Source organism: Rhinatrema bivittatum, chromosome 18 (genome assembly GCF_901001135.1).
Source record: "Rhinatrema bivittatum chromosome 18, aRhiBiv1.1, whole genome shotgun sequence".
In the NCBI taxonomy this organism is placed as follows: Eukaryota; Metazoa; Chordata; class Amphibia; order Gymnophiona; family Rhinatrematidae; genus Rhinatrema; species Rhinatrema bivittatum.
In genome coordinates, this window is record NC_042632.1 from 1,145,219 (window position 1) to 1,162,233 (window position 17,015).

Sequence of the window (17,015 nt, forward strand, 5' to 3'; positions counted from 1 at the left end):
GTGTATGCGTCCTGGAAGTTTAGAGAGCAGAGCCAGTTTCCTCTTTGTAGAAGAGGAAGAAGCGAGCCCAAGGTTACCATTTTGAATTTCTCTCGCTGGAGGTACTTGAGGGCCCGTAGGTCCAGAAAAGGATGAACGCCTTCCGATTTTTTGGGGATTAGAAAGTACCGGGAATAGAATCCTAGGCCGTGCTGAGAGTAGTTTATAGGTTCTATTGGCTTGGACTGGAGGAGGGAGACCTCCTGATCCAGAAGGATGGAGTGATCGGATGTTCTCTACATCAGTAGAGGTCGGGAGTCAGGTGGCACGGAGAGAAAGTTCAGATGGTAACCCTGAGCAATTATCACCAGTACCCATTGGTCTGAGGTGATTGAGTGCCCTATGTTGTTGAAGTGGCACAGTCGACCTCCCACTGGTATGTGAGGCAATGGAAGTTGGCTGCTGCTGTCTTGGTAGAAGTCAAAAACCTGAAGCAGGACCTGGTTGAGGAGCTGCTTGTGGTTTTTGTTTCCGTGTCTGAGACTGGGCTTTTTGAAACGGTCTCTTGGAACGGGATCTGGTTGGTGGCGGGTAGGACGTCTTCGGGCAGAAGAATGACTTCTTAGAGTCCTTTCGGAAGGGCTGTTTTGAAGAGAAGTCAGAAGGCATCAGAGAGAGCTGTCTTAGGGTCTCATGATGGTCCTTAAGTTCCGCCACCATCCACTGAATCTGTTCACCAAACAGACTATCTCCTACACAGGGTAGGTCGGATAAGCTGTTTTGTATCTCAGGGCGAAGGTCGGAAGACTTGAGCCAGGCCCATCTCCTTGCCGAAATAGCGGCTGCAGATACCCTAGTAGCAGTGTCAAAGATATCATAAGATGATCTGATCTCATGCTTGCCTGCCTCAAAACCCTTGTTTACTAGGATTTGGAGCTGATCTTGAAATTGCTGAGGCAGGGAGTCTGTGAAATCTTGTATCTGCTTAAAAATGACCCTATTATATTGGGTCATATAGAGCTGATAAGCGGCAATTCGGGAGATGAGCATTGATCCTTGGAAGACACGGCGACCAATTGTATCTAGAAACTTCTGTTCCTTGCCAGGGGGAAAAGAAGTGTGAGGCTTTGATCTCTTTGCTCTTTTCTGTGCAGATTCTACCACTACAGATTGGTGATCCAATTGAATTTTCTGAAAACCCGGAGCTGACTGCATCAAATAGGTAGTGTCAGCTTTTCTGTGGACTGGAGCAATGGAGCCAGGATGTTCCCAGTTCTTCTTGAGGAGATCCAGAAGAACCTGGTGGATAGGGATGGAGGTTATTTCCTTGGGAGACATCATCTGATATCTATCATCCTGTTCAGTCTGTAATTGGAAGGGAACCAATTCAGACATTTCCTTCACAAAATTTATAAAGGAAAGGTCCTCTGGAGGAGAACGCTTTCTACTCACTACCGGAACACCTAAGATTACAAAATAACACTAAAACATTTTAAAAAATAACTCAAGACCTGGCTCTTCAGACAAGCCTTCAAAGACGGGATCGGCTAATCACCCACACCACAAATGACACCCCATACCATTACGGATAGTTAAACCATATTACGGACTGTTAAACACTTTACCACTGACGATAAACCCAATCTGTTGCTATATAATCTGTTGACTAGAACCAATCTGCATCCGTTGTTATAATCTGTCCTCATCTGTTGTTAGACCTGTTATGTTTATACCAGTTATTTCGTTACCTGTAATTCATTGTTACACCAGTCTGTTGTTATACCAATGGTTTCTGCACATGTAATTTGTTGTCTTAAATGTAAACTGGAGTGAAGGCCTCTAGCTAAATTTCGGTATATAAAAACGTACAAATAAATAAATAAATACTTTCAGTGGGTGAAGGTGGTGAAGGCAAATCATCGGTGTCTGGGGAGGAATCATCAGTCCAGGTATCATAGGGATCAGCACCTGCTCCTCTAGGAACTAGAGGAGGACGGGGTGGTGGGATACCCGAGGGTCCTGGTCTAGGTTCTGAAGGAATCCAAGGAATAATTGGGGGCACTGATGAAAGCATCGAAGGCACCGGCACAGGCATCGAGGGCATCGATGGATGGCTCAGTGGCGCCGACGGGCATATCGGCACAATGGTTGGACCGGTGGTGATGGACGTATCGGCATCGATGGCTGAGGTAGAACTCCCGATGGAAGGATGCAGAACGGTGTTTCTCCTCCCGATGACAGAGTAAGCGGGGAGGGCACCGGAGCCATCGGTGACCCGGGGTCCATTGGTGGAAAAGCAACAATGAGCGCTTCCATCATGGAGAGCAGCGGTGCCAACGCTGCCGGAATCGGGTCGGTGGTCGGTTTCACAATCGGTACCGGCGTGGGTGCTGGAGGAACCTGGAATCGTTGCATCACCTTGTCGATGGCCTCCTGAACCATCCAGTCCAGTTCTTCTCGGAGACCTGGAGCAAGCAGCCCCAGCTCCAGAACAGAAGAAGGAAGCAGAGGCATAGCCGGAGGGTCCACCATTAAAGGCGGAGTCGCGGCTCCCGATACCCTGTCGGGTGAGGGTTGCCTCGGTGACCCGGTCGCCGAAAAGGTCGGTGCCTTTTCTGGACGGGGGTTTCTTCGACTGCAGCTCGGATGATGGCGAGGTCGATGATTTCGCTCCCTCAATGGTCCGAGACTCTCGATGTCGATGGCGATGTTTGTCTCTATGATCCCCTCGATCCTGAGGGGGAGTAGAGGGTGTCGAAGGCCGAGATGTCGTCGATGCTGGACAGTCACCGGCCGGTGGTCGATGCTGGCATGAAGTTGACGGAGCTGATTCTGACGACGTCGATGCAATGGACGGAGTCGGGGTTTGAGCACGGAAGAGAAGTTCCATCTTCTCCATTCTGGCCTTGCGACCTTTTGGTGCCATTAGGGCACATTTGGTGCAGGTCAAGACATCGTGCTCTCGTCCAAGACACATTACACAGACTTTATGAGGGTCTGTGATGGACATGGTGCGATTACAGTCCGGGCACCGACGGAACCCCGACGCCATGGCCATGGAAAAAATTGAGCCGCGGTATGGTAGACGGCCAGTAGGCCGCGAGGGCCAAACTCGATGGTGATCGACGGAGAACGGGTAAAAAACTTACCGAAGTACTGCGGCTTGAAAAAGTTAAAAATGAATACACCTCCCTGGTAACTGCTACTTCATGCAGATTGTCTCATGCCTTCTTGGAAGCACAATTAAGTCATATTTGCTGTTTTTGGCTGTAACTGTTGTGACATGAAGGTTACCCCCATTCATATCACTGCTATTTTGTGCTGTAACTGCCACTCCATGAAAGTTACCCCCATGCCTGCTAAGAAACACAATTATTCCAGCACTTCCTTATCATTATCTTGATCAGAGTGTCTCAATAACTAAAAAGAGGAGAACCAGAAGAAAGGAGGCAAAGAGAAATCGGTACAAATTGGATTCCAAAAGTTTACGATAATTCCCTGTAGTAGCCGGACAGGGTACCTAAAGTCAATAGAGACCCCTGTATGTCTCTGAATTAAGTAAAGGCCAGATTTTAAAAACTTACGCGCGTAAAACCCCGGGGTTTGTGCGTGCGTACCTTTTGAAAACCTACCCCTAACTGTTTAGATTTATTTTATGGATAACACCAGAAAAAAATATACTTTTTATCAATTGATCACTGTACAAAATATTTGTCAGGTTGGAAGCTCCTGAAGTACAAACCATGCTGGGAATCATGTATCAATGCTGGTTTATTAAATGATAAGATAACAGACATTCCCTCATTTATAATGTACTCCCAATAAAACAAGCAGAAAAACTTCAATCAATGTTGCATACACTCATGTTTGGTTGGGGTAAAGCTTAAATCCAGTCAGGGGCAGATTGGCCTAACAGGGGATCGGGTTTCCCCCGGTGGGCCGGTCGCTCCCATCATGTGATTTTTTATTTTTTTTTTACTTCAAGGCCAAAGACAAGAAGAGGGTCTGCTGGCACTGTGGCCCGAAGAGAAACCTGCGGGGTTGCGGCAGAGCCATCCTGCCACAGCCAGAAGACAGTCATGCGGGGCCGGAAGAGAGGCCTGCAAGGCCGCGGCAGAGCTCCCACCAGAGCCCAAGCAGAAGGGGACATGAGCTGCCGCCGAAGCCAGCGGCGGCTGAAGAAAATGAAGAGAAACCCGAGTGACGTCCGAGAGGAAAAAAAAGAGGCCACAAGCCGCCGCCGGAACCCAAGCCAGTGGCGGTCAAAGAAAAGGAAAGGAGGCCATGGGCCAATGCGAGAGCCCAGATTGGCGGTGGTGGAAGAATCGGATAAGGGCCGGCAGCAGTGTTAGTGGAGGCTGGCAACTGCGGCTGGGCCTTTTCTTCTTCCCGCACCTGCCCCCCTGGCTCGGAACAGGAAGTGTCGTTCAGTAGGGTGCGCGGGAAGAAGAAAGAGCCATGCTGCATGAAAAAATAGCGGCAGCAGCGGCGGCCCCGAGCAGTAGCGTGGGCCCGAAGCATGAGAGAGAGAGACTGATTGGGAAGGTGACTGGTATGTATGTAAGAGAAAGACTGGTCGGGAGATGATTGTTGTGTGAAAGACAGAGGTCATGGGGGTGTAACTGGTATGCATATGTGAGAGACAGAGAGACAAAGAGATTGGTTGTGTGCCCTAAGGAAGAGGACCATGAGTACAGAGCTTCAGCCACTACTGCTTCTGGGGTGTGCTACTGGCCTGCATGGAAGAGGAGTAGGAGAGCTGCTGGAGGGGGTTAGTAAAAGTGGCTTTTTAAGTTTATTTTTCTTGATTGACTGCCATTTTAATTACTGAATATTATGTGATGTGTCTGCTGTTTTGAAATATTTTATTGGTGTTTGGAGAATTTTAAATAATTTTTATGAGTTTTTAATTGTTGGATGTTATTCTGTTCATAGTTGTTGTGAAACATTTATTCTGCTTATTAGTATAGTTATACAATTATTTCTGTGTTGGGATCCATAGCTGCTTGGCTAGTTCTGTTTTCCTAATACTAGAGAACAACTAATTCATGACCATCTCAAAGTGACTGGAATTAAACGTTCCCAGGTATGGAGAACCAGGGATTTTTTTCTATCCTTATTAGTTTTAATTATTGAATATTATTTGATGTCTGCTCTTTTTGAAATATTTTATTGGTGTTATATACACATTTTTGAAAATTTCCCTGAGTTAAATTACTGGAGGTCCTACTCATCAGCAGTTTTGAAATATATATTTTTAGTATGATTTTCCTATTGTGATGTTTTATAGTTCTTGATTTTATTGTTTGATGTTTTATGAGGAATGATGGTATTTTCTGTTTTTCCATTGCTGCATTACATACAGTCTAACTTATTGTGATTTCCAGTTCAGTTTGTCTGTGCATTTCTGTGTATATTTTATGGTCCCTTTATTCTGTATTTGGTGACTCACCAAATTGTATGTGTAATTGGGTACCCATGGGCCAGTATGGAGAAAAATCCCCCAGGCCACTATTTTCCCACAATCCGCCCCTGAATCCTGTCCACTTATCCAGTCCAGATCAGTTTCCAGAGTAATTTTTTTCCATGGACAGACACATTACAAACTTGTCAACTTCTACTTGCAAGATTAATACAGAGTTTCACTACTTTCACATCACATAACATCAGGATTAAAAACTCATAGATCTTCCACCAGGATCCCTCAGGCTTCTATTTTTATTTATTGATTTTCTAAATTCCAGAATGCCTTCCTGGCATCCCAGCATGCCTTTTGAACCCCCTGGATCCTCAGAGGTGATCAGTAATCTCAGCCTGGATTCCACAGAGCATTTCTGTGGCACTACACACAGCACACCAGCTCCAAACTGAGCAGACCTTACTTCAAGCACAGCTGCAGCATATTTTGCCCTAATAAAATTCTACCACAGTAAAATCTTAACTCTGTTATAGAGTTGTCTTATTTCAAGACCAGAAGGAGGCATACATAGCCATATGGACCCTGAAATAAAATTCACACCCTGTTAGGAGAACCCCAGGGAGTACCATGGGTTGCATAATGGCTCAGCAGCTCCCAGATATGAACCCTAGTTCAGTTCAGGATTGCAAGGGGAGGGATAACAACTTCAAGTTTATTTTTGGCTCTTTCATTGGGAACACTTCACCTTAAATCTTTCATGGTACCACAAATAGTGGTTTCCACACAAGTGCTGGTTGATCTCAAGGACTTGGTTTTATTTTAAAGTAGAAGTTACATATAGTAAATAGTTACAGAAAACATTATATATATAGATCCATTCAGTTCTAGGTACTTTTTCCTCTTTCCCTGCTTCCTGCCCTAGAAGGCAGACTCTACACTTTCTCTATTCATTTGCTTAACATCCAAAACTAGGTCAACAGAAAGAGCTCCCCGCTAAGTACAAAACCCGCAATTAGACCTAGGCCTAGAACGCCCCCGACTTGGCCAATACATCAGGAGGCTTTCCTTAGGCACGCGTGTGCACGGTGCTCTGTCTTAAAGGCCCCACAGCAGGAAATCTTCTGCTGGCACTCCTTGATGACATCATGCGGCCTGGATATTTAAACGTTGTGCCCACAATCAGCTGATGCCGCAGCAACAGGTCCTCCAGTATTTTGCTGTATTAGTTGCTACTCGTTCTTGCCTTGTTCCTGTCTCTCCCTGCTCTTGCCTTTCCTTTCTTGTCTCCTTGAACTGATTTCTTGTGCTTGACCCCTTCCTAGATTCTGACTTTGCCTGATCACTGCTTGCCTTGACCTCTGCTCGGATACCAACCCTACCTGGTTCTCTGTCTGTCCTGACCTTGGCCCAGATATTGACTCTGCCTGACTGCCACCTGCCTTGACCCGTGCTTGGACCTGCGTGACCACTGCCAGCCTTGATTCTTGGAACGCCCATCCCTTTGGAGACTTTCTCCTAAGTCCTGCTGGCCTCAGAACCCAAGGACTCAACCTGCGGAGGAAGAAGCCGGTATAGCTGAAGCTTCCTCAGTCCCGGTCAGCAGTGAGCCTGTCCTCTGTTAGTGCCGAACAGTACCAACCACACCAAGGGCTTGCAACCCGTGACAGTGTCTTGATTAAAAAGAAAGAATAGGGAGCTAAGGAATTTCTTTTAGTGTCTGTGTGTGTGTCTTTATTTTAAAAAAAGAAACTAGGGTGCTAGGTAATTTCTTTTAGTATCTGTCTATGTACCTTGATTAAAAAGAAGAAACTAGGGAGATAGGTAATTTTTTAGTATCTTTTCTTCCCTCTCACCCAGCCCTTTCTTTGATGTATAAATTTATTCCATAAAAGAGGACAAGAGACATTTCCACATCAAAAGTCAATCAGGGATTTATCTAGAACAAGGGAGTGATCTAGCCCTTATCAATTAGATTAATTGTCCCTTTGCAGATCATTGCCAAATTAATATGAAATGTATCACATAAACTTAAAGGACTTTGACTTATACATCTCCACTCCCATAATAACCTAAATTAACTAGAAAATCAACAATATTAAGACAGTATTACAGCAGCGAGATGGGGGCCTTTCAGTCTTTTGCATCAAATGCCACATATGTGATTATCTGCCAGTAGTGAGAGGTTGTATGTGTGCACCCGGTGCAAAGAGCTCCTGGCTCTTAGAGAGCAAATCCGATTTCTGGAGGTTAGAGTGGCAAATCTGGAGTTGCTGAGGCAGACAGAGATACCTAGAGGAGACCTTCAGGGACATAGTGCCCAAGTCCCTCCAGTCCAACAGCCCTTGTGCTGCTTTGGAGGAACAAGGTCACCTAGTCAGAAAGCATTATCCTGGTGTAGCAGCAAGTGTTCCTGTGACAAAAATCTGCTCTCACAGTGATGCTTTATCCTCCTGCACCAAGGATGAGTCTCTCCAAGGGCTCACGCCCAGGAAGAAAGAGTTAGGTCGCCGTCTCATCCTTCCTAAATAAGGCCTGGAGGCACAAGTAACCAGTATGGTTTCCAGAATACTTAGGAGACCCAGTTTATGCAAATCTCTCTCTTGCATATTTATTATAATTACCCAGAAAACTAGACTGGTTAGGTGTGCCTCCAACAATGGATTGGGAAATATTGCAATATATGATGGACATTACCTGGCTTGATGAAGAGCTTGCTGTGCACAATCTCGTTCATGGATTGCACCTTCTGTTTCTGTAGCTTGTCTGGTGGAATGCACATGTAAAATTCATACAGAAGTTGACTATATGAAAAATACAAATGAACATGTTAGCATATAAAGCACAAACAAGGAGATGCATGAACATTTCATGATGCCTAGTTTCCTTCTTTGGCACAGAGATTTGCACATGGTTATGACAATGTTTGTTATGTGGCTTTCTGTGTAATAAGTGCATCAGTAAATATTAGGGATGTGAATCGTTTTTGAACGATTAAAATTATCGTCAGATAATTTTAAAATCGTCCAAAATCATTAGAGTGCACGATACAATACAAATGCCCCCGATTTATCGTCAGGGGCATTTGTATTGTATCGTTAAATAGGGCGCGGGAAAACCGGCACACCAAAAAAACCCTAAAACCACCCCGAACCTTTAAAACAAATCCTCCACCCTCCCGAACCCCCCCAAAATGTTTTAAATTACCTGGGGTCCAGTGGGGGGGGGTCCCGGCGCGATCTCCAGCTCTCTCTGGCCACGGCTACGGGTGGGTTTTTTTGGTGTGCCGGTTTTCCCGCCCTCCCCCGATTTACGATTTTTAAAGATTTAAAAAAAAACAAACCACGATGATCAGATTTCCCTCCCCCCCCCAGCCAAAATCGATCGTTAAGACGATCGATCACACGATTCACACCCCTAGTAAATATCAGAGACTTTTCTTTCCTTTAGGATATTAAGCAAGAAATTAAATTAGTTGTTTACCACAGACACTAACCAAATGATAAAACGAGTTTTAAAATGTTTGATGTTAACAAATGGCAGAACAACTTTAAAAATACTTGATGACATCACATGGTGACCTCCTTGATATTTCAGCTGAACTGGACTGACCAGTTTCCCTATGGGAAATAAAAATAAGGAATTCTATGTATTGAGCACTATTTGAAAAGTGTGAGCTCTCTATAACAATGGCACACATTTGAATGGATGCCTAAAAAATTACTAAGAGAAAGGGACCAAACAGACACACATAGTACGGGACAGACACACAGACTGGCCAGTTTCCCTATAAGAAATTAGGCTTATAAAACAAATTATTTATGAGTATACAAGGGTGGATATTAAAGCAAAGTTGCTTACCCGTAACAGATGTTCTCCGGAAACTGCAGGACAAATCAGACATACAAATGGGTAACATCATTTGAAGGCGCAAAGATAGAAAAGCGCTGTTAGAACTCAGAAAAATCAAGGTTTTTCAGACCATGATGGGAGCTCCCACGCAGTCTCCTCAGTCTTTATAGCAAGCTATTCTACAAATCTTCAGGGGGGGAGGGGAGGACAGTGCAACTGATTTGTCCTACTATTTACAGAGAACACATGTTACAGTTAAGCAACTTTGTATTCTCCATGGACAAGCAGGATAGTAATCAGCCACACCAAAGCTGACAGCTGCATGTAAATATTTGTTATAGCTTAATATCAATAGTGGAACCTGCAAGCTGTACTTTGATAGAGGCTGGAGGGAGTGTTGAAGGACTTAGTTAAATAAGTTTTTGAGAACTGCTTGGCTAACACTGCTGTTTTGATGTGAAGCATGTTCTAGGTAGTTATGAGCCGTGAAGGTGTGGATAGATATTTATTTATTTATTTATTTTGAATTCTTATATACCGACATTCCTGTAAAGTATACAGATCATACCGGTTTACAGTGTAACATAACTGTCGCAAGTGGCGATTACATAGAACATAAGGCGTTAGAACAGCGAACATTTTTTACATAAAATATTAGAGCATCAGAACAAAGGGAAAATTGGGAGAATACAAGGAACAAATGGAAATCATATAAACTGAATGCGAGGTAACTATAAGATGTTAATGCCGTAATATTGTGAAAGACTGAGGCCTTGAAGCTAGGATTCAGGGGAGTAAAGGGGGGAGTAAAAGGGAGGTAGAATTTGTAGAATTTTGGATAGAAGATGTAGATGTCTTCTATGGAAGCAGAGCAAAGATGAGCGAATGAAGATGCCATAGACCTGACTTGATGGGCTTCTTCCTTACATTGTTGTCCTGATTAATTATATAAAAATAAGAAATGCAATCAGAAATCCATGTGGAAAGAGTTTGTTTTTGTAACTGAAAATTATTTGACTGGGTTGAAGGAGATGAACAGTTATGAAGATTTTCTGTTAGACTTAGTTCTTTCCAAATAGAACAATTATGTAGTTAAGGAGAAATTCCACGATAAACTGCCAACCCTAGACTTAGAAAATTTTAACATTACACCCTTAGATCAAGTATGAGAGCTGGAAATACAGATCAATGAGAAATTTTCTATGAAAAAGCATATAAGCAAATTAATTAAAACAGGATACACCAATCTGAGAATACTACATCAGCTGAAATCATTGCTAAAAATACAAGACTTTAACATATATATGCTACCCTTATGTCATCTGCTGGCAGGCCTAGGGATAATACATTACATTTACGCAGATGACATTCAATTAATTCTAGACGACACAATTGAGAAAACATTAAGTCTAGCTAACATGTACCTAAACATAATTAAACAACTACTAAACCAAATGGAACTGGTTATCAACATTGACAAAACTGAATTCCTTCACCTTGAGAGAAAACATACTGAAATCATTCAAACACCGATAACCCTAAGAAATAACCAAAAAATTGAGCTAGCCGAAAAAGTAAGGAATCTGGGAGTAATAATAGACCCAGAAATCAACCTGAAGCAACACATATCTATAAAAGTAAGAGAAGGCTACGCAAAACTTATGGTCCTCAGAAGATTGAAACCATTGCTCACACCTGCCCACTTCAGAACAGTATTGCAAACATCTTTTCCAGCACTGACTACTGCAATGCACTCTTACTAGGACTCCCAAGCACATCGATAAGACCACTCCAGATACTTCAAAATACTGCAGCCAGAATACTGAAGGGAAAAAAGAGGAGGGACCATATAACCGAAACTCTAGCAGACTTACATTGGTTACCTATCGAATACAGGATAAAATACAAGGCCTTATGTACCATACACAAACTAATATATGATAAAGAAGCAGACTGGCTAAACACAGCCTTACGAGTACACGTTCCACAAAAAAACCTCCGCTCAGCAAACAAAGCACTACTAACAATCCCTTCAGTAAAGTCAGCAAAATTAACCCAAGTGAGAGAAAGGGCTTTATCATTGGCTGGGCCCATACTATGGAACACGATGCCCCCTGAACTCAGATTACAGAATAATCTCAAAACTTATAAGAAAAATTTAAAAACATGGCTCTTTAAAAAAGCCTTCACTAAAGAGTGTGGAGGGTAGAGAATGAAAGTACAGGGTAATGCAGATGAGAATGAATTTACTCAATCCTACATTTAAGAAGTAATATCTCAAAGAAATAGTAACTGAATAATATACCTGGACTTGACCAACATTACTCAAATAATGATTTTATTTATGAAATTGTAACCGAACTTTATTGGCACCTGTTAGAATGTACGATATCCTACATTTACTTACCTTAGTCTATGTGCCTATTTGTAAACCGTTGCGATGGTATATAACTTAGCGATGGTACAGAAAAGTTTTTAAATAAATAAATAAGACTTCCAAACTGTTTTACAAACATTAATATCCTCAAACACAGATTACTGCAACTCCCTATTACTAGGCCTAAACTCAGGACTATTTAAACCACTACAGTTACTACAAAATGCCTCAGCTAGACTCTTACTAGGGACAAGGAAATTTGACCACATCACCCCCTCGCTGATAGCACTGCACTGGCTTCCTGTACAATCCAGAATTCATTATAAAGTATTAACTCTAATTTTTAATATTGTCACCAACATTAACCCATGCTTAATAGAAGTGACACTTCAACTATATACTCTGCAAAGAGCCCTGAGATCGCAAAACAAAGGACTCCTAAAGGTGCCTACAACACGGAACTCATACTTAATGCAAAAAAGAGATCGAATGTTTTCCATAGTGGGCCCTAAGTTGTGGATCTCTGGAAGAGAGTCTCTACACCAGATAACAGAAAGAAAGAAGTTTCACATGGGAACTGAAAACATGGCTCTTTAGAAATGCTTATGAACTAACATAAAATTCCAATATTCCGATAACATCACAGTCAGATCCTTAGATTATATTGGCACATTGAGCAATAAGTATTGAGTGAAGTTAAGTGCATACTGTGTATAACATGAAGAATAATGAAATGGAAATCATAGGTTACAATCCTACATCAAAACACCCTAGTTACCCTGTACTTGATGTTAATATGTCGACCTAGAATGTTATAGCTGCGCTCGCCGGGCCCTTACCTCCTCAGCGGGGTCCGGTGTTCGGCCGCGAGTCGCGGGATCCAAGGCCGGCCTGGCCGCATGGCGACGGGCTCTCCGCGTGGGAGACGCCGCCGAGCCCCACAGATGACTCCTCCCCCATGGGGGAACGCGCGCGCGCGAAGGGCGGGCTTTTGACGGTCCAGCACCCGGATGTGCTGAACCGCCCCCTCTCTGACGTCAGCACCAGCGGGGAATTTAAGCCGGCTTCTGTCCTTCCTGCTTTGCCTTGCAACGAGGTTACTTCGGTGGGTTAGTTGCGGTTCCAGGTGCTCCTGCTTCTGCTTGCCAGTCTCAGTATTCCTGGTGCGGATTCCTGTTGCCTGTCTTGATCACGGATTGTCTTCTCGTCTCTGATTCCTGCTGCCTGCCTTGACCACGGATTGTCTTCTCGCTTCTGATTCCTGCTGCCTGCCTTGACCACGGATTGTCTTCTCGCTCCTGACTCCAGCTGCCTGCCTTGATCACGGTTCGTCTCACTTCTGCTTTCACTCCTGTTCCAGTTCCGGTTCGGGTTTTCTTCCACGCCAGTCCTCTCCTAAGTCCCAGCGGTCCGGGTCCCTACGGGCTCCTCCTGGGGGGACCTCGGACTTCCAGAGTGAAGCCACCTAAGTCCTAGCGACCCGGGCATTCACAGCTCCTCTGGGGGCGTCACGGGTTTCCAGGCGAAGATCCATCAACGGCTGTGCGTGTCTGCCTCCCGACCGCTTTTCAACTAGGTCAGCCCAAGGATCCACTTCCGGATCATAACAGTTTGCAAGGCCATGGATCCGGCAGACCTCGCCGGCCTACAGGCCATCCCGGGTCTGGCTCAGCGTCTGGTCCAGCAACAACAAGTGTTAGACTCCCTGGCTGCCACCGTGGAACGCTTGGCTGCGCGCATGGACGCCGAACCTCAGGCTCCAGTTCCGGTACCTGCACCCGCACCAGTTCCAGTGGTAACACTTCATTCGCCTACGCAGCTTCCGGCTCCGTCCCGATACTCCGGAGATGCCAAGGCTTGCCGCGGTTTTTTAAACCAATGTTTCGTGCGGTTTGCTCTCCTGCCCAATCAGTTCCCTTCGGATGGCGTCAAGGTGGCCTATATCTTTTCGCTCCTGGATGGGCGGACATTGAATTGGGCATCTCCCATTGGGGGAAGAATGATCCGGCATTGAGTAATTTAAATCGATTTGTGGAGGATTTCAAGGCAGCTTTCGATGAGCCTGCACGTCTGACGTCTGCAACCTCAGAGCTGCTCCAGCTCCGGCAGGGCTCGCGGCCCCTTGCAGATTATGCTCTGGAGTTTCGCACGCTCGCCCTAGAAGTAGGCTGGCAAGATGATGCTCTCCGAGGCGTGTTCCTGGAGGGTCTGGCAGCCCGGATCAAGGACGAGTTAGCGGCCCGCGACCTCCCGGAGGACCTAAAAGGCCTCATCGACTTGGCAGGACGCATTGACCGGCGGCTTCAACAAAGAGCTAAGGAGGGGCGTCCTCCTCGACGATTGCCCTCATTCTCTTCTGTGCCGTCCAGGTCAGCGAACTCGGGGTCTCGGGGCCCCAATGCTCCGGCTGAAACGTCCACGGAGGAACCCATGCAACTTGGGAAGTCATCTTTGTCGCCCGAGGAGAGGCAGCGTCGTCGCGATCTGAGGCTGTGCCTGTACTGTGGCGGTAAAGGTCACTTCCTCGCACAATGTAAGGAACGGGCGGAAAACTCCTGCGCCTAGGTGTTCGAGAGGAGTGTTCCCTAGGCTGCCTCAATGCAGCTCCTCAATGTACTGTACCAGTGACCTTGAGATATCCCGGTGGTTCTTTTCAGACCCAGGCCCTCATCGACTCCGAGGCTGGAGGGAACTTTATTACGAAGGATTTGGTACAACAGCTTCAACTCGCCACACAGCTTCGAGAACCCCCCTTAAGGGTTACTTCGATTCAGGGTACACCCCTGTCTGGCCGTATTTCCACTGTTACCACACCACTTATCCTTCAGACTGGCTTATTTCACACCGAGAAGATTTCATTCTTGATTCTGGAAAAATCGGTGCACCCGGTGGTTCTTGGATTACCCTGGCTTCAGCAACATTCTCCTGAGATCCGCTGGAAGGATTTTCAGATCACCCAGTGGAGTTCCAAATGCTTCCACTCTTGCATGCGACCTAAGAAGGGGCAACAGATTCTTCTGGCAAGTACCGGACCCTTATTACCGTCTCCGTATGCAGACTTCGCAGATGTGTTTTCCAAGGAGAAAGCGGAACTGTTACCACAGCATCGACCCTTCGATTGCGCTATCGATCTGCTTCCAGGCTCCACTCCCCCTCGTGGAAGAGTATATCCCTTGTCTCAGCCCGAGACTCGGGCAATGTCGGACTATATTGCTGAAAACCTTGCTAAAGGGTTCATTCGGCCTTCGAAGTCTCCCGCAGGGGCGGGTTTCTTTTTTGTTGCCAAGAAGGATGGTACCTTGAGGCCGTGTATAGATTACCGCGGGCTCAATGCCATTACTAAGAAGAATCGCTACCCGCTTCCTTTAATTCCTGAGTTATTAGACAGACTTCAAGGAGCCCGAGTTTTCACCAAGCTAGATCTCCGAGGGGCTTACAATTTGGTCTGTATCCGTCCCGGGGATGAATGGAAGACTGCTTTCAATACCCGGGACGGGCATTATGAATACCTAGTGATGCCATTCGGGTTGTGTAATGCCCCCGCGGTGTTTCAACATTTAATGAACGAGATTCTTCGGGACTTACTGCACTCATGCGTTATTGTCTCAGCAACCGGATTCCGTATGGACCCCAGCAAAGTGTCCGCCATCCGGAAATGGCCGGGCCCGGTGGGTCTAAAGCCCCTGCAACGCTTTTTGGGGTTTGCAAACTTCTACAGACACTTTATTCCACAGTATTCCCGATTAGTGGCACCCCTAACCGCTCTGACCAGAAAGGGTGCAGACATTCGAGTATGGCCTCAGGAGGCTTGTAAAGCCTTTGAAGACTTAAAAGAGGCATTCCTCCAGGACACCTGTTTACGACATCCGGACCCAACACGGCCTTTCTTCGTGGAAGTGGATGCCTCTAGTATAGCCGTGGGGGCGGTTCTGTCTCAGAACTCTAGTTCCGGACACCTTCTACCCTGCTCCTACTTCTCCAGGAAGTTCACCCCAGCTGAAGGCAACTATGGAATAGGAGACAAGGAGTTGTTAGCCATTAAATTGGCGCTGGAAGAGTGGAGACAGTGGCTGGAGGGGTCCCTTCATCCGGTGACCATTTACACGGATCACAAAAATTTAGAATTCCTGAATCAAGCCCAACGGCTTAATCCGAGGCAGGCGCGTTGGTCGCTTTTCTTTAACCGGTTTGATTTCGTCTTGAAATATCGTCCAGCTTCAAAGAACGTCCAGGCGGATGCTCTGTCTCGTTACGAAGTGCGGGAAGAAAAGGAAGATGTCCCTCAACACATCATCGATCCTGCCAAGATCCAGGTAGCCAGTATCACAGTGTCTGCTCTAGGGCGGGTAGTGGTCGCTCGCAGAGATCGCAAGAAAGTCCTCGCTTGGGCTCACGACTCCCTCTCCGGGGGTCACGCCGGAAGAGAAAGGACACTCGATCTTCTAAACCGCTACTATTGGTGGCCCAAGATACGACAGGATGTGCGCCTGTACGTAGATTCGTGTCCGGTCTGTGCAAGACAAAAACCTCCCAGTGGACGTCCTTGGGGTCTTCTACAGCCATTACCCATACCCACCGAGCCATGGACCCACATCGCCACAGACTTTGTTGTGGACCTACCACCATCTGAGGGTAACTCGGTGATATGGGTCACCGTGGATCGCTTCTCAAAAATGATTCATCTGGTACCACTGCCCAAACTACCTTCGGCGCCTGAGCTAGCGCTACTATTCACGCAGCACATCTTTCGGGCCCATGGTCTTCTGCAAAGCATCGTATCTGACAGAGGACCGCAATTCACTGCCCGTTTTTGGCGTGCCCTGTGCAAAAAATTTGGGGTACAGCTGAATTTGTCCACTGCATTTCATCCTCAGAGTAATGGACAAACTGAGCGCACGAATCAATCATTAAAGACTTTCCTTCGAAGTTTCATCTCCGAGAAAGGGACTAACTGGGTTTCCCTGCTTCCCTGGGCCGAGTTCGCCTATAACAATCATACACACACTCAGTTACTGGGCGAACACCCTTTCAGATAGTATTCGGTCGCCATCTAAGACCTCCAGTACCTGTTCCTATTACCATTCCTTCTCCAGCTGCATTGATAGTAGCCCGTCAGTTCCATCATCTCTGGAAAATAATCCAACGAAGACTTTCCACGGCCGCGGAAAGAGCTCAACGAAGCGCCAATCGCCACCGACGACCAGCGCCAGTGTTTTTACCTGGTACCAAGGTATGGTTAAGTACCAGAAATCTACAGTTACCTAACCGATCTCGTAAGTTGGCACCGAAATACTGCGGCCCCTTTCCAATAGCAGAACGAATTGGGTTGGTCTCCTACAGACTTCGTCTTCCTTCTTCTCTCCGCATACATAACGTGTTCCACGTTTCCCT

At 45.9% G+C, this 17,015-nt stretch overlaps 1 protein-coding gene across 1 annotated transcript in view; it reads right to left on the reverse strand.

Moving 5' to 3' along the window:
• The window catches only part of LOC115079628 (dedicator of cytokinesis protein 2-like), a 991,955-nt gene that overhangs the window by 411,159 nt on the left and 563,781 nt on the right, over positions 1-17,015 (reverse strand). The window contains 1 exon segment of the mRNA XM_029583335.1: positions 8,093-8,199. Coding sequence (XP_029439195.1) covers positions 8,093-8,199 — 107 coding nt within the window.